This window comes from Geotrypetes seraphini, chromosome 19 (genome assembly GCF_902459505.1).
Source record: "Geotrypetes seraphini chromosome 19, aGeoSer1.1, whole genome shotgun sequence".
NCBI lineage: Eukaryota > Metazoa > Chordata > Amphibia > Gymnophiona > Dermophiidae > Geotrypetes > Geotrypetes seraphini.
Window position 1 is genome coordinate 5959582 of NC_047102.1, and position 26224 is coordinate 5985805.

The window sequence follows — 26224 nt, forward strand, 5'->3', positions numbered from 1 at the left end:
TCAAAGCAGCTCCTGATTGGTGAAACCATGACTTTAGTACCAGGAAGAGGCAGTCGGAAAATCCTGCGAATTACTGAGTGTGCGATTTAATTTGTGCAGTTGTGTTCTTTCTTATATAGTACTTTGCACCCATGTATAAACAATCCATACAAAAAGGAGAACAATTCAAAATTTTAAAAAAAGAGCGCCATAATACAATAAAGTATTAAAAGAACAGACTAAAATTTGTGTCTTCTGCCTGGTTCCCAGGTTTTCAGTTCATACATAACGCAAAACACCCCTAAAAAGTTAATTCATAGTCAAATCTGGAAATGCTTTCCAAAATAAATAAACTTTTAGCTAGGCTTTAAACATGTTGAAATAAAGAAATCACTCAATGATATGTTTGTAAATACGCTATGTTGATGATATAGATGAGTCTACAAATATTTATGCTCAGAATCATGGAGGGGGGTGCTGGGGATAAACTCCAGGACCAACCACCTCACAATCATCGTATGTAAAAAGTAGACACCATATTATATCAAATAAATGTTTTTCTGTTGTGAACGTCTACTAAATTATTAAGAGACTCAGCAAACTTATCTGAGAGCTTGCAGGTCCCAGAAAAACATTTATTTGATATAATATGGTGTCTACTTTTTACATGCGATGATTGGGCAGTGAGGTGGTTGGTCCTGGGGTTTATCCCCAGCACCCCCCTCCATGATTCTGAGCATAAATATTTGTAGACTCATCTATATCATCAACATAGCGTATTTACAAACATATCATTGAGTGATTTCTTTATTTCAACATACGTCCTTTTATCACTCATTCTTGGAAAGTGTTTCAAGTATTACCCCTTGTCTATATTTGACTGAAGGCTTTAAACGTGAGCAATGAAGAAATATTACGTACCAAATCAAGCAAATCGTTCCAAAACACGGGGCTCACAACTTACCACATAGTATCCCTAAAAGTGGAAGTTAAGACCTGACGGACAGATGGCACACTTGTAAGAGGAATTGCTGGCTTGAACACAAAGATCTATCTGGTACATACAGTATTATATATTTTGACAAAAAATTGGAAGATTCCCCTTACTGGCTATAAATACCATCAAAATCAAGTTGAAAAGAATACAGTATTTTACTGGCAACCCGTAAAGCGGAAAATACTCCAAAGAATAATTATCTGCCGTATGTCCTAGAATCTACCCCTTTGTGCATAGTGCACTCTGTAATACATAGTAACATAGTAACATAGTAGATGACGGCAGATAAAGACCCGAATGGTCCATCCAGTTGGCCCAACCTGATTCAATTTAAATTTTTTTTTTTCTTCTTAGCTATTTCTGGGCAAGAATCCAAAGCTTTACCCAGTACTGTGCTTGGGTTCCACCTGCCGAAATCTCTGTTAAGACTTACTCCAGCCCATCTACACCCTCCCAGCCATTGAAGCCCTCCCCTGCCCATCCTCCACCAAACGGCCAGACACAGACCGTGCAAGTCTGCCCAGTACTGGCCTTAGTTCAATCTTTAATATTATTTTCTGATTCTAAATCTTCTGTGTTCATCCCACGCTTCTTTGAACTCAGTCACAGTTTTACTCTCCACCACCTCTCTCTCTCTTTCTTTGTATTTCTCTCTTTTTTTCTCTCTTTCTCTCTCTCTTTCTCTCTCTTTTTCTTTCCCTTTCTCTCTCGCTTTCTCTGTCTTTCTCTCTTTTTTTCTCTCTTTCTCTCTCTCTTTCTCTCTCCCTTTCTCTCTCTCTTTCTCTCTCTCTCTTTCTTTGTCTTTCTCTCTCTTTCTTTCTCTCACTATCACTCTCTCTTTCTTTCCCTTTCTCTCTCTCTCTTTCTTTGTCTTTCTCTCTCTTTCTTTCTCTCACTATCACTCTCTCTTTCTTTCCCTTTCTCTCTCTCTCTTTCTTTGTCTTTCTCTCTTTTTTTCTCTCTTTCTCTCTCTTTTTCTTTCCCTTTCTCTCTCGCTTTCTCTCTCTCTCTTTCTTTGTCTTTCTCTCTCTTTCTTTCTCTCACTATCACTCTCTCTTTCTTTCCCTTTCTCTCTCTCTCTTTCTTTGTCTTTCTCTCTTTTTTTCTCTCTCTCTTTCTCTCTCTTTTTCTTTCCCTTTCTCTCTCTCTTTCTCTCTCTCTCTTTCTTTGTCTTTCTCTCTCTTTCTTTCTCTCACTATCACTCTCTCTTTCTTTCCCTTTCTCTCTCTCTCTTTCTTTGTCTTTCTCTCTCTTTCTTTCTCTCACTATCACTCTCTCTTTCTTTCCCTTTCTCTCTCTCTCTTTCTTTGTCTTTCTCTCTTTTTTTCTCTCTTTCTCTCTCTTTTTCTTTCCCTTTCTCTCTCGCTTTCTCTCTCTCTCTTTCTTTGTCTTTCTCTCTCTTTCTTTCTCTCACTATCACTCTCTCTTTCTTTCCCTTTCTCTCTCTCTCTTTCTTTGTCTTTCTCTCTTTTTTTCTCTCTCTCTTTCTCTCTCTTTTTCTTTCCCTTTCTCTCTCTCTTTCTCTCTCTCTCTTTCTTTGTCTTTCTCTCTCTTTCTTTCTTTCATCCCATGCTGTGTACATCCCACGCTTCTTTGAACTCCGTCACAGTTTTACTCTCCACCACCTCTCTAGGGAGCGCATTCCAGGCATCCACCACCCTCTCCGTAAAGTAGAATTTCCTAACATTGCCCCTGAATCTACCACCCCTCAACCTCAAATTATGTCCTCTGGTTTTACCATTTTCCTTTCTCTGGAAAAGATTTTGTTCTACGTTAATACCCTTTAAGTATTTGAACGTCTGAATCATATATCCCCTGTCTCTCCTTTCCTCTAGGGTAGACATATTCAGGGCTTCCAGTGATGCGTGTGAACATGTTGTAAACACACACTTTGCTTTTATTAGGTTGTTTATTTGTTTTTGTTTTTTGCATTGACTAGTGAATTATAAAGCCTAATATTAAGAACATCTTGCTACAGAATATGGTTCATTTGATCCCATTATGTTAAAACATGATCTGTGTTAACCCCATTATATTCTACATTTGATTTTACAGGGCAAGCTCTTTCTGTTTCAAAGATCATATGTTCTCTGGTTCTCGCGCACACGAACCCAATTTGGTCCCATCTCTTAATTTTGTCTGCCATGAAAACTTGATATCAACATCAAGTTGCTAGGGCTTGAACACGAGCCGATGGCACCTAACAACAATTAATTTTGCAGCTTTATGAACAGAACTGGTCCATCCTGCGATTGGTTTCGGAGAAGGAGCTGCTGAAATTTTTCAGCCACTTAGGTTTTTTTTTATACTGATATTGCAGAGAAATTACAGCAGCTGTCTTCTCAACATGAACAGCTTCCCTTCGTTTTGGCTCTCTTGCTGTCGGAACTTCAGTTTGCAGTTTGTACAACATTTTGAAATGCAGTTTTCTGATTTAAAACAAACAAACAAAACAAAGGATGTTATCCCTCCAAAGAGTGGGCCTTGAAGTGGCAAGCTGGACAGCAAATGCTAATTGTATCCCTTTTGCTTTCTTAGACTATGCAACTGGGTTTGGTGGTAAATACGGGGTTCAGGCTGACCGTGTGGACAAGAGCGCCATGGGCTTTGATTACCAGGGCAAAACTGAGAAGCACGAATCACAAAAAGGTCTGTAAATGTGTACAAGGTTTTATTTTTTCCTCTTATTTGTTGTATGCATGCATTCCATGTAGGAGAGTGTTAAAACTTTAACTTTGGAAACTTGGAGCCAGATACATGGAGCATTTGAGGGGGAACCAAAAAATTAATCCTCTATTCTGCTCTATCATGAGTTTCTAGGTGGAGTACAGCCACAAATAAAATAGAACAAAATAAGATTAACAATATACAGACAGGCATAAATCATCCATTAATATCCCAAATTATGTCTGTCAAATCCATAATTCAATCTTAACAGCACATTAAATCTGGAGAGCAAATGTCTCTGTAAACAAAACTGCTTTCAATTATTTTCTAAAAGTATAATAATTCTCTGTCCATCTAAGGTACTTTATTTCATTCATAAATAATAATGCGCCGTTGAAAATGATCCACCTGCATGATAATTCCATTTAAAGTTTGGAAGCTGCAGTCACCTTGTAGTTCCAGAATGTAAGGAATGGGTTGGATATATCTGGCATCAGCGATACAGTAAAGGAGAAACATCCTTAGAGAAGGCCTTATGTACCAGACAGAGAATCTTAAATTTCACTCCACTTCTAGTTCTGCTCAAGTATGTTCAGCAGTGCATTTTTGGGCCTGATTTCTGCGTCCCAGTTGCAGGCGGTGCAGTGGTTGGATCTACAGCCTCAGCACCCTGGGGTTGTGGGTTCAAACCCCGTGCTGCTCCTTGTGACCCTGGGCCAGTCACTCAGTCTTCCATAGCCCCAGGTACATTAGATAGAGTGTGAGCCCACCGGGACAGAAAGGGAAAAATGCTTGAGTTTGAGTGTAAAACCGCTTAGATAAACCTTGATAGGCAGTATATAAATACCTAATAAACTTGAAACTCTATGTATATTCATGTAAGCGTAGGAGAAAAGTTATGCCTTTATAGAGATGCTTTCAAGTACTAACACTAGTTCCCCTTCATAGCTTCTTTTCTTGAATCTTTACAGATTGAATTCCCTTCCCCTCCTTTTGTTTTGTTCTTTTTTTGTGCTCTTTTCTCGATCTCATTGTAGTTCACCCTCTCCCTTCTGTATCTCATTAGTTTTTGTCTTTGTAATAAGTTATTTTGTACAATCATTTAGAATTATGATAGCAATACATCAAATTATTATTAAACTTGAAACTACTTTGGAATAGGTGTAACTTTACGTAGAAGCGTCCAGCGAATCTTATTTTATAAAAACTCAAAAAGCTACGTGTTGCCTTCGAGAGAGATGAGATATAAGCACGTGTAGAGATTTGGCACCCATAACATAACAAAGTAATTGTATTCCGCATTACCCTCTCATTGCTGTTTGAAGTGAAAGTAGATTATTATAAAGTGTTTTTGTACTGGCAGTCCTTAACTGGAAGAAAGGACCGTTGAGAGCGTCTAGAGTTTGCAAATGTAAAATGATCCACCATGTAATCTGCTGCGAGACCATGTAACACAGGGATCTCAAAGCCTCTCCTTTAGGGCCACAATCCAGTCGGGTTTTCAGGATTTCCCCAATGAATATGCATTGAAAGCAGTGCATGCACATTCATTGGGGAAATCCTGAAAACCCGACTGGATTGCGGCCCTCAAGGAGGGACTTTGAGACCCCTCACTTTAGCACTTTATAATTAAAAAAAAAAAAAATTCCAAATTTGAATGTTACTCTAGCTTCATTTGGAAGCCAATGCAACCTTTGATTGTAAGGTGTAACATGGTCTGATTTCTTTAGATTAAAAATTAATCTTACAGTAGTATTTTGAATCATTCGCAAACTATAGAGATTTTTTTTGAAGGCACTGAGAATCAGATTGCACTAATAAAGGAAAAAGTATTAAAGTATGCTCTAACAGTGCATAATTTCCACTTACGACCGCAATTGGTTCCGATTGTTAGTAAGTGCGTCCTGGCATCCACCTCCAATATAACCCAACAGGTGCATGGGACAACTCCTGTGGTGGCTCACAGGGATCCTGTCTTTGCCATTGTTGTTCAATATATATCTAGCATCTTAAGGGACAAGATTGGCAAATCAAGGAATTCAACTATATAGTTATGCTGATGATATAACCATCATAATGCTTGCCCTGGATCGGTAGCATGGAATGTTGCTACTCTTTGGGTTTTGGCCAGATACTAGCGACCTGGATTGGTCACCGTGAGAACGGGCTACTGGGCTTGATGGACCATTGGTCTGACCGTTCTTATAATTTCTTTAACCTCTCAACTATCTGTAGTCATTCAGTTCATGTCTTCGGTGATTCTAATAGTTGATAACTAGATGAGTGATTTCAAATTGAAATTAAATCCAGATAAGATGAAACTTTTCCTGGCCTGTCCATAATTTAAAAAAACAGACCACATAACGCCTTATTACAGGGAGCTGCATTGGCTCCCCATGGGAGCTAGAGTGCACTTTAAGTGCCTGTGTTACAAAGTAATATCTGGTATGGCTCCAGACCTATTTAGCTGATCGATCTATTTTTTCCCATCATAGACGTTCTACTCAGATAGCTTCCTTTTTTGATTTTGCATCGCCCAAAGGTTGCCGTTATAAAAGATATCATAATTGACTACTGTCATTTCAGGCAGCTATTTGGGATTCTGATTTTCATCAATTATTCTTTACATCTACATCATATCAAAATTTTAGGAAACATAAAGACTTTATTTATTTAGGACATTTTTGAAAGATTGAAAATGTATTTCATTCTGTGTTGTAGCAGTATTTTACTTTTGTTAAACCGCGTAGAACTGAAGGGTAATGCGGTATACAAATGTTAAGTTAAGCTGTATGTGTGTGTAGATTTCCTAATGAGATGCGCATCGTTAGTGCAAGGATTTCTCGAATCTTTATAGCTCTACGATTTTGCAAAGCTTGCACAGTAATAAAAATGATTAAACTGTTCAAATCTGTTCTTTTCTGTCATCTGCAGATTATTCCAAAGGCTTTGGTGGTAAATATGGCGTGGACAAGGAAAATGTGGACAAAAGCGCCGTTGGCTTTGAATACCAAGGCAAAACGGAAAAACATGAGTCTCAAAAAGGTTTTGTCCCCTTTTCTTTCTTAATGATTAACCTTAAAAGGGTCAGGAAAAAAAATAAGATGGCTGTTCGTTTAATATTTTCCTCAAGCAATAGCAAAACATCGCTAAAACCATATGCATGTGAATTGTAGTTTGCAGTAGAGAATGACACGATGGGAAAATAGGACTTCAATGAGAAACCAAGGGGGCCCCTTCTGGTGATTCAGACAGGTCGTGACCTGTTGGGCCGCCGCGGGGGGCGGACTGCCGGGCGGGATGGACCTAGGGTCTGACCCGGCGGAGGCACTGCTTATGTTCTAACTCATTTTCCCGTCTCGACCCATCAAGTTCTTTTCCTGCCCCATTCCTGCAAGCTCTGTCCTCATCTGCACAAGCCTCAACCAATTTAAAATCATAAGTGTTTCGAGGCTTGTGCGATTAAGGCAGAGCTTAATTGAGGGGTACAGATAAGAGTAGCGGTAGGTTATAGGGATAGTCTGGGACCATTGCTCAGGCAATGGGCCTGATGGGCCGCCGCGGGAGCGGACCGCTGGGCGGGATGGACCTAGGGTCTGACCCGGCGGAGGCACTGCTTATGTTCTAACTCATTTTCCCGTCTCGACCCATCAAGTTCTTTTCCTGCCCCATTCCTGCAAGCTCTGTCCTCATCTGCACAAGCCTCAACCAATTTAAAATCATAAGTGTTTCAAGGCTTGTGCGATTAAGGCAGAGCTTACAGGAATGGGGTAGGGACAGCAACAAAACTCATGGGGACAGGACGGTGAAATGGAGTTCCTGCAGGGATGGGGACATATTTGTCCCCGTGTCATTCTCTACTTTGCTGCTCTGTAGCTGCATCGGTGCTAACCACTTCTGGTTCATATTTTATGTGATGGTATGGTGGCTGCAAGAGAGGGTGGAGTTACGATTCTGTGCATGCACCTATGTTCCGTTTCTTGTATGAAGACTCCTGTGGGCACCTTTGCGACCTCGGACTAATTTCAGGCCCAGACATTAGAGCATTTCTTAACATTTTACAGTCAACTAACTTAACCACTGCTTGAATAAGGGGATGTGTAAATTTTAACTTGCAGGTGTGTAATGTGAAAGTTTATTTGTGTTCCATTCTGTCTAACCTGCTGTTTTTGTATCGTGTCCAGCTTACAGCGCCTTCAGTTTTAACTCTTGTGGATTTTGTGTGTGTATGTGTGTAGACTATGTGAAAGGGTTTGGAGGAAAGTTTGGTGTACAGACAGACAGACAGGACAAGTGTGCCCTTGGCTGGGATCATCAGGAAAAAGTACAGCTACATGAGTCCCAAAAAGGTACAGCCCTTGCCTCAACAGCAATCTTTTTACCCATCTGAAATGCATTCACATCTTTTCTGTCATTCACATTGATTCCTTAATTTATGAGCTTTTGATGTGCTGCAGGAGGGCACAGTCTCACTGGTGCGTTGATCTCCCTTCCCTGTCCATGACCACTGAGTATGGCGTTCTGTCCTTTTATTATGGGAGGTGAAAACGATAGATTGAACATTTTTGCCTTTTTGGCTCTTGCCGATCGTCTACTTTATTTCTTTGGACTCTTATTCTGGGAAGCAGGATTTCATGATACATATTGTGAACAGAGATCTTCTCTTAGGCTACTGTTAGAATGCTTCCTGTTTAACTTTAGTGGGGGAAGAGTGTTTATGGTTTTGCACTGTTTAAAATGCCAACTTATGCATTCACACTGATGTTATGAGACGCCATCTTGTTCATTTTAGCCAGATACATTGAAAGATGTTGTTCTCATCTATGGTTTTGTTTTTTTTTTTTGGAGGGGGGGGACAAGCTTAGCATATGTGTCTCTAAATGTTCTTTTTGTAACCTGTTGTCTTGGATGGGTTGTCTTGGGTGGGTCTCGCCAGTCTTTCAGATGTTCAGCGATTTGGCCGCATTCCTATAGTAGGATCCAAAGCTATGTCCAAAGATGGAATAAAACTGATCGGTCCTGTAACAGATTTAGTTGAAAATACTTTTTAGTGAGAATTAACTGCTCCAAATCCTAGGTACCCGCTGGTGCTGTATGCTCTTAAAAAGTGTTAAAAATTTCATATTTAGCATAGATGGCAGCTCTTCCTTACCTGGACAGACTTGTCTGTGAACTCCTCCCAGGTGCTGTTGGACTATGGAAGGTTTCTGGGGAGAATCAAGTAACAATTTTTACATCAAATCTAATGGTCAGCTACCAACAGTATTAAAAAAGGGCAAAGGCCTTTAGCCCCTGCTAAAAAGAATGACCGTGACCAGGTCAAGCTGGAAAGTTACCAGCTGGCATCTAACATCCCATTCTAGGAAAGTTTTTGTATAGAACATTCAACTCGATGATTCACTAGAAGAGAGAAAGTGGCTGAATCTGTGTCAAGTAGGATTCAGACCTGGCTACAGAATGAAGATGGTCCATGACTGGTGGAAACCAGGCATCAGTGGCACAATACTCGTCTATCTGAACAAGCAACAGTTCAAACTGTTTGGCAGTGCTGATCTACAGGGTACCACAAGGATTGGCACTTTCAACATCTACCTCAAGACACTAACCCAGATGATTGTCGGTGGATTTTAAGTACATCTGTGCAGATGATTTGCATACACTCCTACTCATTGAATCAATCTCTAACACATGCAGTTTACATACCTGTCATCGAGATCCTTTTTGGAAATCGTGAACCACAGGTCAAGAACCTTGGAGTACAGCTAGACTGAAGTTGCCCTCCTCCCCACCCCCACCATTAAATCTAAGCAACCTTCAGGAGAGTCCTCTATCAACCATACATTGAGAAGGCAAGTCATGCCATGATAATATTGACAAGATTACTGTAACGTGCTTACATTGATCTGACTGCTCCAGCCCTCATTGATTCCAAGCGCTGCAGCAAGACTGACAGAAGGTTGTAAGTGACTTGATCATATCGCACCATTCCTGCAAAACCTTCCCCTGCCTACCAGTACAATACAAGTCTAAATGTAAAACTCTCTGATCTCAAGAGAGGCCAGAGTAAAACAGGGTCTCCATCTATGCACCTCTAAGATCTGACAAGGAGATTTCCTAAGCACAGCCCCTCCAAAGGAAATGATGTGTTGTGGCATCTGCCAGTGAGCCTTTTCAGAAGCAGCCCCCACGCTCTGGAAGGCATTACTTAACGCAAGACTCTGTCTGCTTCAGGAAGCAGGATTTGCTGTTCTCCCAAGACTTTAATGGAAGGCGTAAGTAGCCAGTCACACAGACTTAACAATGGCTGCATTTACTTTGCTTGCTTGCCCCTCGCATACTCTAGCTGAGATCAGTTAATGAACTTTTTCTGATTTCACAAGTGATTTTCTTTTAGTCATGTTTATCTTCTATCTAAATACCTGTTACTTCGTATTAGCTATCTGTCCTACATCTGCTTACACCCTGTGTTATTAAAATGTTTTGGATATTGTATTGATATTGTTAGTAACATACCATGCTATAATGTGTAGTGTTTGAATATTTTATTGTTCGAATTGTTTGTTGCTTGTGTGTCTGGATTATACTGCCATGGATACATTTTTTCAAAAAGGAGGTAATTGAAGAAAATTAATTCCAAAGCTGCCACAAGGACACACACTTGGGCTAATGATCTGACTAATTACCGGAAGTGGTTGAATTGGCTTTCCTGTGCAAAAAAAAAGAGCCAAAAACGAGGTTGGGTTTAGCGCTACTGTCTACCCATCTTTCAATTAAATATTGAGGTCTTTAAGAACATTTGCCTTCCACGCTGGTTTGGAGAAATATATTGATTAGGAGTTTGGCTGTCCATTTAGGTCAGGGGTGTCCAATGTCGGTCCTCGAGGGCCGCAATCCAGTCGGGTTTTCAGGATTTCCCCAATGAATATGTACGAGATCTATTAGCATACAATGAAAGCAGTGCATGCAAATAGATCTCATGCATATTCATTGGGGAAATCCTGAAAACCCGACTGGATTGCGGCCCTCGAGGACCGACATTGGACACCCCTGATTTAGGTAGTTTAGATTAATAATAAGTTCAGGGGATGCTATTTATATCCATTACGAAATTATAGTAAATATTTTAAAATAGCATTCATTAAACTTGTTTTATGTTTCAAAGATTATATTGGGGTCTTTGAGGCTTATAAATTCAAGGACTTATTTCCAAAACTCACTACATCCACAGTAGAGAAATCAATTTTTTCACGTAATTATAAACATTTTTCTTATCCCACAAGAGGTAGAAAAAGCTAAAATATAAGTATTCAAAAGTTTAGTGAAACCTATGCATTTCATCCTGTATCACTTATCTCAATAATGGCTTAAGGACTTCTCTTTTTGGAAATTATCCAAACCCTGCTAAGCTAACTGATTTTCACCACATTCTCCGGCAACAAATTCCATAGTTGAATTACACATGTGAAGGAATATTTTCTCTGGTATGTTTTAAATCTAATACTTAGGCGCTTCATTGCATGCCCCCTAGTCCTAGTATCTTTGGAAAGAGTAAGCAAGCAATTCACATCTACCCTTTCCATGACCTCTGTTATTTCTTCCCTGAGCCATTTCTTCTCCAAGCTGAAAAGCCCTAGCTGCTTTAGCCTTTCTTCATAGGGAAGTCGTCCCATCCCTTTTATCATTTTCATTGTCCTCTGTACTTTGTCTAATTCCGCTGTATCTTTTTTGAGATACGGTGACCAGAACTGAACACAGTATTTGAGGTGTGGCCATACCATAGAGCGATACAAGGACATTATAACATTTTCATATTTGTTTTCCATTCCTTTCCTGATAATTCCTAACATTCTATTTTCTGTCTTAGCTCAGGGCTTCAACATATCCTCAACAATGACACCTAGATCCTTTTCCTGGGCAATGACTCCTAATGTGGAAAATTGCATCACATAGCTATAGATTGAGTTCCTCTTTCCCACATGCATCACTTTGCACTTGCTCACATTAAACATCATTTGCCATTTTAATGCCCAGTCTTCCAGTCTCACAAGGTCCTCTTGCAGTTTTTCACAGTCCTCTTGCGATTTAACAGCTTTGAACAACATTGTGTCATCAACAAATTTAATTAAATCACTAGTTTATTCCCATCTCTAGATCATTGATAAGTATGTTAAAAAGCAGCGGTCCCAGCACAAACCCCTGGGGAACCCCACTATTTACTCTTCTCCATTGAGAATATTGACCATTTAAACCTACTTTCTGTTTTCTGTCTTTCAACCAGTTCGTAATCCATAATAGGACATTACCTCAGAAGTCTTTCATGAGGTGTCAAATTCCTTTTGAAAATCCAAATACACAACATCAGCAAGGTACTTTGATTAAAGATGGGATTGATTATTACTCATCGGAAGCTTTGAGACTTTGGAAAATTATGAGCGGCATTTAATCTGCGTTTTATTAACTCTCCCAAATCTCCAGTTTTTACACCATCTGATATGTTAAAGAAATATAACGAGTCTTTTCACCACATATCACACGGGTATATTAATGTGGAGTGGAATGGGGAATCTCATAAAGATGTAAGAAAATTTTTTTTTTTTTTTTAAATCCATCACCCTACCCTCCCTTATGTACTCTCCCTTCATGTCTTTCTATACTTTTATTATAATGTAAACTCTCCCCATGAATTCCTTATGTTTCCAGTATTGTTGCATTTGTCTTAAGTCAAGATTGTTTTATTTATTGTAGTAATATTTTTAACAATTTAATTTTATTAATATGTACATCGCTTTGAATTCAGATAAAGCGATTAATCAAATCTTTTATTAAACTTGAAACTTGAAAAGAAGATTCCTGGAAGTTTCCTGGAAGGCTCCACCCAATCTTTTGCTTTAGAACCAGATCGTAACTGGCTCTTGAGACTGTATTTTCGCTATAAAAATGTAGATTTTGTGGGACATACACTGCAGATATTTCCTGACCTCTGTAGAGCCACCGAACTCAGAAAGAAGCCTTTTTTTTAGCCCTAAAATCTGAGAAGTTGGCCTTAGGAGGGACTTTTTTCTTACATTTTCCATGGAAATGTTCTGTAAAATCTGAGATGAAGATGTATGTTTTATTAGATCCACAACAATTTAAGAATTTTCTGGAAGTGAGGAAACCTCCTAAAGTTGTGACAACTTCTACTCCATCTCCTAATTCGGCAAGATGATGTCCCAACAAAAAATTTGGGTCTACTACCTCTATAAAAAATTGCCTTTAATTTACCTCTTTACTCCAGTTAAAATCTCCTGCTTTACTGGAAGTAATATTGTTTTTGTCCATTCCCCCAGGATTTTTCTGATTTTCTTATATTTCTTCTTTGTTGTGATTTATTGCTCTATGTAATGAGTACTTGCTATAATGTATGAGATGAATAGTTTTCCTTTTGGGTTTATGTTATCTTAAATAGGGAACACTATTTCTGTTGTCAAGAATTGTCTTGAATATATTTGAAAAACTAATAACAAATAATGTAAAAAAAAAAAAAAGAGAGAGTCATGGATTTGATATACCCATCCAGTTTACATTAATTATACACAGGTACTATTCTCTATCCCAGTGTTTTTCAACCTTTTCACACCTATGGACCGGCAGAAATAAAATAATTATTTGATGGACCGGCATTGGTCTGCGGACTGGCGGTTGAAGAACCCTGAGCTAAGATGTGGGCCATCTGGAAGCCTTCCCTCTGATGTTGTGACATCAGAGAGAAGGCTTCCAGTTCAGGCGCAGGACGTGCGTAGGAGCCGCTGCCCGTGGCTTTGTGCACTGAGTCAGTGAGGAAGAGGGAGCTGGCCCGAAGATAACCTCGCATCAGTTGCACCGCGAACCAGCGGTTGAAAAACACTGTTTTGGGCCTGATGCACATGCCGGCCCTGTGGACCGGCACTGGTCCATGGACCGGTGGTTGAAGAACACTGCTCTATCCATAGCAGGCTAGTTAGTATTCAGGAAGGCAAATTGCCTTTTACTCTTAACAGTACTGCACTGAAATCTGAAATTTGCCTTCCAGTACTTGCCACAGTAACTTAAGTGTATCCCCTTGTGGAAGGGCTTTATTCAGCGCACCTTTTTCAACTAAAACCATTTCTTGTAGATAGGACTTCTTTTGAAGCCAACGTAATCGTTTTTTTTTTTTTTTTTGTAGTTGCTGTTTTTCATACCTCATTATAAAATTAAATGACTGAATTGTACCCTGTTTCAGATTACGCCAAAGGATTTGGTGGAAAGTATGGTGTACAGAAAGACAGAATGGACAAAGTAAGTTATGTTATTTACGTTCAAAGGTAGTATGGGGTTTTTTTTTTTTTGGGGGGGGTTAATGCTTTGAAGATGAGGATAATTTCTGAAGTATTAAACGTATATTCACTCCTTATGTTTCAGGGGGATTCTCAATAGATCTCTGCTGTAGGAAACGATGCTGTGGGCTAAATTTAAAAATGATAAATCACAAAAATGTGGGGTGAAATAACTATTGCCAAAAATCATTAATAATTAATTCATCAATACTGAAAAGAGTGGTAAGGCTGAGCTTTCATTCAAAATACAAAACTCATTTGTGGTGAAACCTCAGAAATTCATTCCCCAACTCACCGGTCAATCACCACCACCAACCTTAATGCAAAATCTTATCGTGTTAAAACAATAAATATTATAAATATCCTGTAAACATTATAAGTGTGGCACTTCGCTTTAGACAGCAATGAAATTTCACAATCGTGATCTCAATGGGGTCCGTTTCGCCCGTGTCTCTTTATTTTGGGCAAAATTTAAAAGCCATGTATATGCATAAAAGAGACTTTTGCACAGAAATGGCTTTTAAAATTATTGAACTTATTAAAATTATTATGCTGGTAAAAATGGTGCACATGGAGCTTGACAGAAATGAGTTGAAACACTCTGGGGATGGGGTTGGTAAGGGTTAGCATTGTACAGATTCTTTAAAGTCAAACCAGGAAATTTTGGAATATAGTTTCTAGTATTAGCAATTGATCAATATTGTCATTGGTTTCTGTTTAAATTATTACCATTTTTGGGGATGTTTTGTATCTGGCTTTACTATGTGGTGTGTGTGATTTTTTTTTTTTAAATCCACTTGATAGTAATTGGCAGAGCAGAGTTATTTTTATATATAAATACATTTGTGCATGCTACATAACAGGTGCAAATGTGTTTGAGCCCTTTCCATGGGTTAATTTTCAATTGGAAAGTAAACCCATTCTTGGCTCTGTGTAATTTAGAACAGTCCATCTTGTTAGAGAAACAAAATTGCAGATAAAGTTTCCCTCAATAGCCTAATTGGTTTGTTCCAGGCCTTGAAGTCCTCTAGCTCAGGGGTAGGCAATTCCAGTCCTCGAGAGCCGGAGCCAGGTCTGATTTTCAGGATATCCACAATAAATATGCATGAGATAGATTTGCATCTCAAGGAGGCAGTGCATGTAAATCCATCTCATACATATTCATTGTGGATATCCTGAAAACCTGACCTGGCTCCGGCTCTCGAGGACCGGAATTGCCGACCCCTGCTCTAGCTGTTGTGTCTCAAAGCTTGCTCAGTGTTTATAGTTCTTTGTATCCTGTTTTTGCAGAAGCATTAGATCAGTGGTTCTAAACCCTATCCTGGGGGACCCCCCAGCCAGTCAGGTTTTCAAGATATCCCTAATGAATATGCATGAGAGAGATTTGCATATAATGGAAGTGACAGGTATGCAAAACTCTCATATGCATATTCATTAGGGATATCTTGAAAACTCAACTGGCTGGGGGGTCCCCCAGGACAGGGTTGAGAACCAATGCATTAGATCAACCTAGACTTTTGGCAAATGATTCAGAGAACAGGGGTTCTCAACCCACGCCTTGGGACACACCGAGCTTGTTTTGGTTTTCAAGATATCCACAGTGAATCTGAATGCACCAACTATTGTTTGCAAATCCTCTCATTCTCGTTCATTGTGGGTATCCTGAACACTTGAGTGGCTATAAACACTGGGTTGATAGTCCTAACTTTTCTAGACCAGGGGTTATCATGGAACCTCTGCAATTGTCTTATCTCTCCAGTTCCTTGCCTGAAATATCGGCCTAAAGCATTTGTTCTTGATGCGTTTTCTGATCCTCATCTGCCACTGTATTCTGTGTGGGGGGTTTTTTCTAGTTGAAGTTGAATGTGACTTCCAGGTTCCTAATCAAAACCTACTCCCCAACTGAATCAGTAGGACACAGCACATTGTAAGAGTGTGGATCCCAAGTAGCAGAACGAGCTTGGAAGTCCTTTTCTCATGCCTCTTGTGGTTTTAAATGGGAAAATAACCAAGAAATGTACTCTTTGTTGCTTGGATAGGCTGCAGCGTCTTTCGAAGATGTGGAGAAACCAAGCTCCACATATCAGAAGACAAAGCCTGTAGAAGTTGGTAAGAGATCTCAAAGGCTACAGAACTCACATTTTAGTCCCCAGTAGTTTGATCATCAGGTTATCATAAAATGGTGCAGTCGCCCCTTTGGTCCACTTGGAGGTCCTGAAATAAGTCAACAATCTACAACTATTCCGTAGACCTTTTATTTCTGCATATCTGATAATCATCAGGTCGTGATCATTTGGCAGATTCTAATGGCCTAGCAATTCATGTCTCGCCCATTTAATGGAATTGAACATTTAAAATCAGGATTTATGTTTAAATGTGGTGTGTACCCTGGGTGTATCTGGTTCTTTAGTTGGAAAAGCAAAACTAAACAGTGCTAGAGAGTATTTCAGACTTTTCAATCATCTTTTTAGTTTGGTACAAGCATCACTCAATGGAGGGGGGGTCACATGTGAAGCAATATAAATTGTGTATAGCTATAAATCTGTATTCTTATAATCCAATTTCTGGGAAGTATATGTAGCATGGTTAGAAAAAATAATTTGATCGTTGGTGGTGGCTATAAAAATGGATCTGGCTGTTTCCTTCGGGCACTAAGATTTCTAGTGCTCCTGGTAAACTTCTCTGATATAATGTCTGATCTGAGAGTTGGTGTCTCTAGCACCGTAGGTTGAACGTCTCCCATGTAGCATAACCTGGCCAAAGTTCTGTAGGGTGGGACCTCGCACTGTTACTCTCTCATCTGAAAAAGGTAGAAAGGTGTATTTTTTTTCCTCTTTCCTATCTTACAGAAAATAATAAAACAAGCAGTATCCGTGCTAACTTTGAAAACCTTGCAAAAGAGAAGGAGTTGGAGGACCGGAAGAAGGCTGAAGCTGAGAGAGCTCAGAGAATGGCAAAGGAGAAACAGGAACAGGAGGAGGCTAAGAGAAAGCTAGAAGTGAGTCAGCTGCAGTTTGTTTAAGAACATACAAGTAAGACTAGCTATGCTGGGTCAGACCAATGTTGATCCATCTAGCCCGGTATTCTGTTTCCATAGTGGCCAATCCAGGTAACAAGTACCTGAACGAATGCTAGGAAGTTCTTCTTTACCCAACGTGTGGTGGACACCTGGAATGCGCTTCCAGAGGACGTAATAGGGCAGAGTACGGTACTGGGGTTCAAGAAAGGATTGGACAATTTCCTGCTGGAAAAGGGTATAGAGGGGTATAGATAGAGGATTACAGTCCAGGTCCTGGACCTGTTGGGCCACCGCGTGTGCGGACTGCTGGACACGATGGACCTCTGGTCTGACCCAGCGGAGGCACTGCTTATGTTCTTAAAAACCCAAAATAGTAGCAACATTCTATGCTACCAATCCCAGGGCAACCATTGGCCCCCCATTGGCTTTAAATGACAGACTATGAATTTTTCCTCTAGGAACTTGTCCTAACCTTTTTTTTTAAATCCAGCTATGCTAACCGCTGCATTCTTTGGCCATGCATTCCAGAGCTTAATTATTCTTTGAGTGAAAAAAAAAAAAAAAATTCCTCCTATTGGTTTTAAAGGTATTTCCTTTTAACTTTGTGTCCCCTAGTCATTGGAAATTTTTTTTTTTTTTTTTCAATATCTTTATTAGCAATAGCAAAAGGAACATACAACCAAGAGGGAAGCCAATAATAACAGGGTAAAACAGGCCAGTAATTCAACAAGCGTAATAACATGATAGAGTAAAAAATTGATTCACTTTTACCCATTCTACACCACTCGGGATTTTGTAGACTTCAATCATTTGTTTTTAGTTACAATCTGAGGGCAAGAGATTTTGTGCTATGATGCTGTTCTTGCCGTTTCGCAGCATCTGCAATCCCTCCTCCCCAACCCTTCCACATGCTGCCTGAATTTAGTCTCTGTCTTAAAATCCTTTAGTTCCTCTAGCCTTTATTCCTAAGTAAACCAAGTCTCCTCTTTCCTCTCATTTTGTAATGTTCTTGGTTAGGTAAATGATACCAGCTGTAGTCTGTTCTTTTATGAACAGCCCTGACCCATGTATTACATATATTGTTATAGGTTTCAGAACAATGTACAAATGTTAGTCACAATCACTTTTTCAGGAAGGAAAGAGGCAATTTATGCTTATCTGTTCTTTATAAACTGAGGTGATTTATTTAGCTTTTAACCAAATAACTCATGAATGTAGCCAGAATCAAATATTCTATTCTGTATATTGACTTGTATCAGTCTTGATATTTATATTTAAATAAATTTGTATTTAAAAGAATTATTATTTAATCATTATCATTGCCCCCCATCTCAGTCCGCCCTATTTACAGTCTGTATGAGTAATTAAGAGTTTGTATAACACCGACTCTATGTTCTGCACAAAGAAAGCATCTTTGCAGTAGAACCTTAAAGTCTGGTTTTCAATTACATTAAATGCAATTAGCACTAGTTTTTCCAGCGTATGCACGTCCCATAAATACAGAAACGAGGGGAAAACAGTTTCTTCTGCAAGATGTGCTTTTTAAAAAAAAATATTTATTCATTTTGCAGTTTGACATTACAATGGAGTTCTGATTTATCTATCTTTCGGTTAAGCTAGGTTCCAGATTATCTGAGAGTTGGACTATGCCCCCTCCCTCCTGAACCTGCATTAGTTTCTGTTGGTCTAGAAGTGTAGGGGGGGTAGGATGAAACCCCCATTGCCCCTGCCCATGCCAGCTCCACTTTCAAAATGTCTGCTGCAACCTCTAGACCACCAGGGACTATAATATAGGCCTTGGGTCTTTTGGTGGGTAGAGGTACAGGAGGTGGGGATGCTACTTTTGGGGGGAGGAGTGTTGCAGTGGTTTTCCGATACATTGCACTGCAGCATCCACCGTTTCTCGATTATCTAATGTTTTCAGTCCCATTTATGTTGGATAATCGAGAGACTATTGCATTTTTATTACATATGATAAAGCTGAATATCTCTTAGCACTGCTTTTTGTTCCTTGTATTTACCTTTTTGTCACATTCTGAATTGTCCGTTAAGCCTTTAATTTTTTTTATTTATTTTTTTTTTTTGCTTCATTATATTAAGGAGCAAGCCAAAGCCAGAAAGCAAATCCCCCCTGCCTCTCCTACCCCTCAGCCTGTTAAAGTGGAGAGTCCTGCCAGCCCACTGTATGCGGTAAGTCAGATTTTCATAAGATGGACTTGACATAGTTGGGGGAGAAGAAAGAAGGGCAATACTTTTTTTTTGGTTTTCTCTAGATCTTTAGGCAGCATGAGGCCAGCCCCGCCAAGGCCTTTTCTCTGCTGCATCACTTCTGACGTGGCAGAGGAAAGGCCCTGGCAGGGCCAGCTGCAGGCAACCTGTTCACAGCTGCTATGGGACACCCTGCAGGTAAGATACCAGATCCACATGGAGAGGGGTTCGATCAGTGGTCAAACTTGTGCAGGGTGTCAAGTGAGGAGCAGGGCAGTAGGAATGTGGTAGATGCCAGATTCACTTGGGGGGAGGCAGTGAGAGGGTAGACCCATGGGATGGGGGAGAGGATATGGATGCTGGACCACAAGTGATGGGGGGCAGAGGAGGAAACATGAATGCTAGACCTGCAGGAAAAGGAGGAGGGGGAAAAGATATGGATGCTGGGCCCATAAGTGTGTTTTGGGGGGAGAGAGGGGAGAGAAAGTGACAGAAACCAGAAAAGGGTGTGTGTGGAAGAGATGGTTGGCCATACCATATGGAGCAGGTAAGGGATTCAGGGTGTAAGCAACAGAGATTGTTGGTGAGATGGGGTGGAAATGGGTACTGGATCTGTGAGTGGGGGGGAGACGGTAGAGAGAGGAAGAGTGACCAAGACTAGAAAGGGGGGGGGGAGGAAGAAATGCTTGGCCATTGAGAGAGGGAGAGGAAGATGCTAGCCCATATGCTGCGGGGAAGAGATTCAGGGTGCAAGCAAGAGAGGTGGGTGGGATAAGGGGACATGAGTGCTGGACCACAAATGTGGGTGGAGAGGATGGTAGAGGGGAAAGAGAATGACCCAGACCAGAAAAGGGGTGGGAAAGGAGGAAGAGATTCTTAGCCAGTGGAAAGAGGAAGATGCTAGAATATAGGGGCTAGGGAGGGGATTCAGGGTGTAAATGAGAGAAAGGGGTGGGATTTAGAGGGAGACAGAACTGCATTTGGAGTGAGAGAAGAAAAGGAGGGGGCTTGAACCTGAGAAAGGAAATGGCAGGAAGGCATTTCAGGCCTTAGGACGGGAGAATTCTATGCAAAATACTATAAATAAACTTTGCAGAATTTTCAAAATTTTTGTGCAGAATTCTGCCAGGAGTAAGTGATCAAACACTGCTTGTAAATTTTATTAATCTCCTGTTTATTACAGAATTTAGTGCTGTGATCACACTGTTCAATTTTATGCTGTTTTGTAATGAAGCGGATTTGTTTGAAATATAACTTCCATATCTTTATTTCCCAAAACATATTCTGTCTTGATCAGCTGGTTTTACATTTGGATAGACTGCTAGTACAGCTAGGAAGATAACCCAGCTGTTTAGACCAGTGGTCCCCAACCCTGTCCTGGTGGACCAGCAGGCCAATCGGGTTTTCAGACTAGCCCTAATGAATATGCATGAGAGAGATTTGCATATAATGGAAGTGATAGGCATGCAAATCTGCTATCCTGAAAACCCGATTGGCCTGGTGGTCCTCCAGGACAGGGTTGGAGACCACTGGTTTGGACTGTTTTCCTCGCTTTGATGTGCAGTGCAGACCTCAGAAAATTAGAACACTAATCGGCTATTCACTGCATCTGTATGAGTTCTTAGTCTCGTTTCTTCTAGGATGTGCCTGTATATGAAGTAGAACCAAGCCCCCCAAACTCCAGAACGGCTAAGGACCTGGAGTCGGAACACATTCATACAACAGAAGAACCAGACTACCAAGAGGCAGAAAGTCAACCTAAAGCGGCATATGAGACTGCAGAACGCCATTATCCAAAAGGTATTGGTGCAACTTGCTAACCCCATACCAAATGCTCTTGGCCAATATACGAGTACTAAACCTCCTCATGTCCTCTCATAATGGAGACAAAATGTGGCTAATTGTGGCATGGTGGTGATTTTACTCTATAGAATATGATATGGGAGGTTTTTTAGGCCAGTGATGTGTTTGCTTCGTCTGTTGGTATCAATATCAAAAGTAAGTTGCTAGTAGTGGAGGTTCATTTCCGGCCTTCGTAGCATTTTGTGCCACACTGAGGTTTTTTTTTCTCCCTTTCTTTTCCCTTTTCAGATAGAAGGCTTTAATTTGTGTTTTTTGTTTTTCTGAACAGTATTTGCGATGGCCTTGTTAATTAGACATTTCATAAGATATGTAAAGAGATCCATGTCTATCATTTCGCACAACGTTATAATCGTACAAAATGTTGTTGAAATTTGTGACCAGTATTGCCAGTCATCAAGGCTTTCAAATCAGGAGTTGTGCTAGTTGAACACTGTTTTCAGGTGACCTAGTGAAAAGCAGCATTCTGTATCGGGTAGGTTGTATCATAGAAACATGATGGTAAAGGCCAAATGGCCCATCTAGTCTGCCCATCTGCAGTAACCATGATCTCTTTCTCTCTCTGAGAGATCCCATGTGCCTATCCCACGCCTTCTTGAATTCAGACAGTCTGTCTCCACCACTTCTGTGTCAGCGACCCTCTTTTCAGTGGTGGTGGTCTTTGGAAAACGTCCTAAACCTCCCAATCTATTTCCTCCCTTGGGGGTTGTTGCCATCTGTCAGTCATGTGGTAGAATGTAAGAGCCAGCTGTGGAATATAACGGGGTGGTAACTGGAGAGACAGATCTGATGCAGGATAGAACGGTACTGAAAAGAGAAGAGGTTGGCATGTATATTAGAACAGTGGTCCCCAACCCTGACCTGGAGGACCACCAGGCCAATCGGGTTTCCCGGCTAGCCCTAATGAATATGCGTGGAGCAGATTTGCATGCCTGGCACCTCCATTATAAGCAGATCTCTCTCATGCATATTCATTAGGGCTAGCTTGCAAACCCGATTGGCCTGATGGTCCTCCAGCTCAGGGTTGGGGACCCCACTGTATTAGAACATCATTCCTGTGTGTGAACATCTGGCGGGACTATGTTCTTTACATCTGTATCTTTTGGTTATGTGGGGAAGGGTACAGTGCTTTTTGATCCAACTGACTTTTTCAAGATGTTCTATTCTTCATTAATCACAAAGTTTGATATATTGCAAGAGAGCCAGTAATGGCGTATATGGTTAACAACAATATTTAAAAACCAAAAAGAGAGAGGTTATAAAACTAAAGGTCCAAAGGCCTTGGAAGAGGTGTGTTTTTGAGTGTTGATAGTGCTTTGAGTCTCTGGATGGGAGGAAACACTTTTCCATAGCTTGGAGCCAAGATAAGTAAAGGCAATTTTGTTTGAGATGTTAAGATGAAGAAAAGTGGGAGAAGGTTACCATTAGATTAGTAAAGAAAACAGGAAGGAGTGCAAGTTTGTTGATATAAGAAAGGGCAGCTGGTAAGTGGCCTGTAGAATGGAGAACCCTGAATTTAATGTGAGCAGAGATGAGTAGCTGGTGTTCAATATAAGAATAGCCTTGCTGGTTAAAGACCAATGGTCCATCTATCCCAGTAGCCAATCCAGGTCACTAGTACCTGGTAAAACCCCCCAAAGTAGCAACATTCCATGCTACCAACCCCAGTAGCCCGTCCTCATGGTGGCCAACCCAGGTCACTTGTACCTGGCAAAAACCCAAATACCAGCAACATTCCATGCTACTGATCCAGGGCAAGCAGTGGCTTCCCCCCACCTTTCCTCCATGAAATTGTCCCAACCTTTCATAAGGGGTGTAACATGATTCATCACGCACATGGTTTCAAAGAGTTTCATAGCAGATTGCATGAGTTGAAGACATTTAAAAGAATAGGGGAGCAAAATCTTCTTTCTCTATTACTGGTTCAATTTTATGTAATGGAATTCCTGGAAACTTGTATTTCCGTGATAATTTGCTTAGTTTCAGGAAATTATTGAAGACATTTCATTGAAGTAAGGGTTGATTGAATCTAGGAAGACGTGTATTAGATCAATCTCAAAGATGCTTTTTTAATTTTATTAATGTAATGGATGGTTTTTGAATTTTGTATATGTTTTTAGGCAGATAATGTTTTAAATAAATAAAGAGAATTATAGTAGTCAATGTGGGTTACTACCAAGGCATGAAGTGTGCAAACTAATGGAGGGGAAAGAAAGAACCCAAGGTCTTAATGGAATCTCTAAAGGGAAGAGATTTGACTGCCCACCATGAGACAGGAAGGGAGAGGAGTATAAGGATTAGAGAAGACGATAGCCTCACATTTGAATGTGTTTAGGAAATGGCCTTCAGCCAACTGGAACCTTGCTTATTGCAGGTATTCCCAGTGAGAAGGAGGGAATCGGAGATATAACAAATAATCTGAATATCATCCGCATACAGCCCTGTTCCTCAATGAAAATAAGTGGGGCAAAGAAGATTTCAAAAAGAGTAGATAACAAGAATGGAACCTTGGGGAACACTGGATTAGAAATGAAAGACTGAAGAGAGTTTCCATTAATCATTTGAAATGTCCTGGTTCACCAGCTTTTTCTCACTGTACAAGACTGCTCTTGTGATGCTGAGCAAATGAATATGGTGAAGTAGAGAGTGATCAATTAAGTCAGACGCAGAGGAAAGATCGAGAAAGGAAAACGTGCTCTTCTAGGGAGGAATGGATAGTGTCATGAAGGCAAAAGTTTGCTCGAAAAGGATGTAGGATATTAGTGTGTTCTCAATGGGAGTAGATATAGGGTGAAAATTGAAGTGAGGGATAGAAACTGGGCTGTTTAAGAGGCCTCAGATTAGCTTGAAGCGAAAGCATGTGGGGAAGCTGGGGAACCAAAAAATGTTTAAAAAGATGAAGTGGAAAAGGGTCTAATGAAGAAGGGTTGTGTAAGCAAAGAGCTTGAGAGGAGGAGAAATCAGTGGGCAGAGTGAAGGAAGACCATATGGTGAAAATAGGACAATGTCGGAGGGTAGAGTAGCAGCAAAGGGAGGGTAAGGAGCTGAGCAAATGAAAGCCTGGATTGGTAGCACGGAATGTTGCTAATATTTGGGGTTCCAGAATCTTGCTATTCTTTGAGATTCTGCATGGAATCTTGATACTCTTTGGAGTTCTAGAATCTTTTGTTACTGTTTGGGATTCTGGAATGTTGCTACTCCTTGGGTTTTGGCCAGGTACTAGGGATCTGGATAGGCCACCGTGAGAACGAGCTACTGGGCAGCCATTGGTCTGACCCAGTAAGGCTATTACATCAGATATGTGGTTTGGACAGAGCAAGAGATGCTTCAAGCCACGATGCCCCAATTTTGGGGGAGTATGTGGGGTAGTTCGAGTCACTTCCACCTGGGAATTCTTGCATGTCTCAAAAAGAGCTGTAGGGATATTTTCTGTTACAGGAATTACTACTGTCTAGATTTTGGCAAAACTTAGGCAAGGGTTCAGAGGCAGGTTTTTAATGTAAACTCCATTTTAAAGTGCATGGTAAATTTTGCATGTGCTTTTGTAAAGAAATTGCAGGGACCATCTGCCTCCAATTCCAAGTAACTGAAAGGTTCATATTATAATTTCAAGGGTGGCATTGCATGTTCTAGAAGTACAGTAAACTGAATTTTGAAATTTTAGATTTTATCGTGTTGACTGTTCAGATATCAACATAAAAACTTCTTGTAACTAATAATCACTATCTGTGTATGGGTTCTAACCTTTTTAGAAGAGAATACGTATGCCGAGTATGAAAGTGACCTTGGGATTACAGCAATAGCACTTTATGATTATCAAGCAGGTAAGCCAAAAAGAGTGGCAGTGTTCTGTTTCCCTTGTAGGCATTGCCCAAATATTAGCTTAAATCTGGATAGAGAGAATTATATAGTTCTCAAATATCACAACTCTCCAGAAAAAAATATGCATAATTTCTATCACATGAACTCTATAATATATTGATAATTAAGTGTGTAGAGGGGGCCCTCGGTTACTACGGTAGTACTGTTCCTTTAATCACCGTTAAGGTGAAACACTACTATGGCAAACAGCCTATCACAACGCCCAATGCTTACTAGAAATAAACATTTAAATATTTAATCATATGCCAGTAACATCCCTGGATCCCCCTACTACCATGTTTCCCCGAAAATAAGCCACTGCCTTATATTAATTTTGGGCCCAAAAAACGCACTAGGTCTTATTTTCGGGGAAACGCGGTATTTCAGCAGCCATTTCAAAAGCAAATTAAAAACCTGAACAATGAAAAATTTGTCAGGTGCTTTTCCTAGCAACCTGCTTATTTGCTTCTCCCCCGCCCAACCTCTCTGCTGGTGGGGCTTGGGGAATCTTCTCTAGCCATTGCAAAGGTACCACAATTTTAGGTGAACCAGGACCCATTTGTGACTCTCCACTACCTCTCACACCCATACCCCCCTCCAGCCTTCAACCCAGTGTCTCTATTTCTCTCATATATACTCCGTGCCTTCACCCAGTCTCTCTCTCTCGCATCCCCCTCCAGTCTCCCTGTTTCGCTCTCTTGTATCTCCTTCCAGTGTTCTCTTTTTGCGTGCGTCTCTTATATTGCTCTCCAGTCTTCACTGTCTCTCACACACATCTCCCCCTCCCTCCAGTCACCCTGTCTCATTATCATCTCCTCTTCCAGTTTTTACTGCGGTACTTACTCTCCTCACCTTGCAAATAGCGCTTTCTACCTTCCTGTTGCTGCCATTCCGCTCCCTGTTAGCGTTTGCAAGAAGTTCAGGCAGGTCTCGCGAGATTCTAAACCGCGAGACCCGCACAAAATTCTCGCACTCAAGCTAACAGGGAGCGGAATGGCAGCAACAGGAAGGAAGGAATTTGAGAAGCAGCAGAACGGGGATTAATCTGAGCAGTAAGTAATTTCACATATACAAATGCAGGAATATAAATGCGAAGATTTTGTTGCATTGGTGCAGCTTTCAATACACAGGCTGTTTTTGAATGCATATATTTACAGTCCCTTCCGTATGTGCAACTGGAACAGAAAGCAACTTCAGTTTATTCTAGGACAAGCAGGCAGAATATTCTCACATGTGGGTGATGTCACTGACGCTCAGTATTTGGTGCATTTTCTTGTGTAGAGGGATTGAAATTGA

At 40.5% G+C, this 26224-nt stretch overlaps 1 protein-coding gene across 3 annotated transcripts in view; it reads left to right on the forward strand.

Moving 5' to 3' along the window:
* The window catches only part of CTTN (cortactin), a 43330-nt gene that overhangs the window by 15165 nt on the left and 1941 nt on the right, over positions 1-26224 (forward strand). For 2 of the 3 annotated variants that reach the window (XM_033928103.1, XM_033928104.1), the window contains exons 8-16: positions 3515-3625; positions 6578-6688; positions 7882-7992; positions 13887-13942; positions 16020-16089; positions 16830-16978; positions 19100-19189; positions 20848-21007; positions 24820-24891. In XM_033928103.1, coding sequence (XP_033783994.1) covers positions 3515-3625; positions 6578-6688; positions 7882-7992; positions 13887-13942; positions 16020-16089; positions 16830-16978; positions 19100-19189; positions 20848-21007; positions 24820-24891 — 930 coding nt within the window. The remainder of the gene's footprint in view (positions 1-3514; positions 3626-6577; positions 6689-7881; positions 7993-13886; positions 13943-16019; positions 16090-16829; positions 16979-19099; positions 19190-20847; positions 21008-24819; positions 24892-26224) is intronic. The other variant, XM_033928105.1, reaches the window with a different exon arrangement.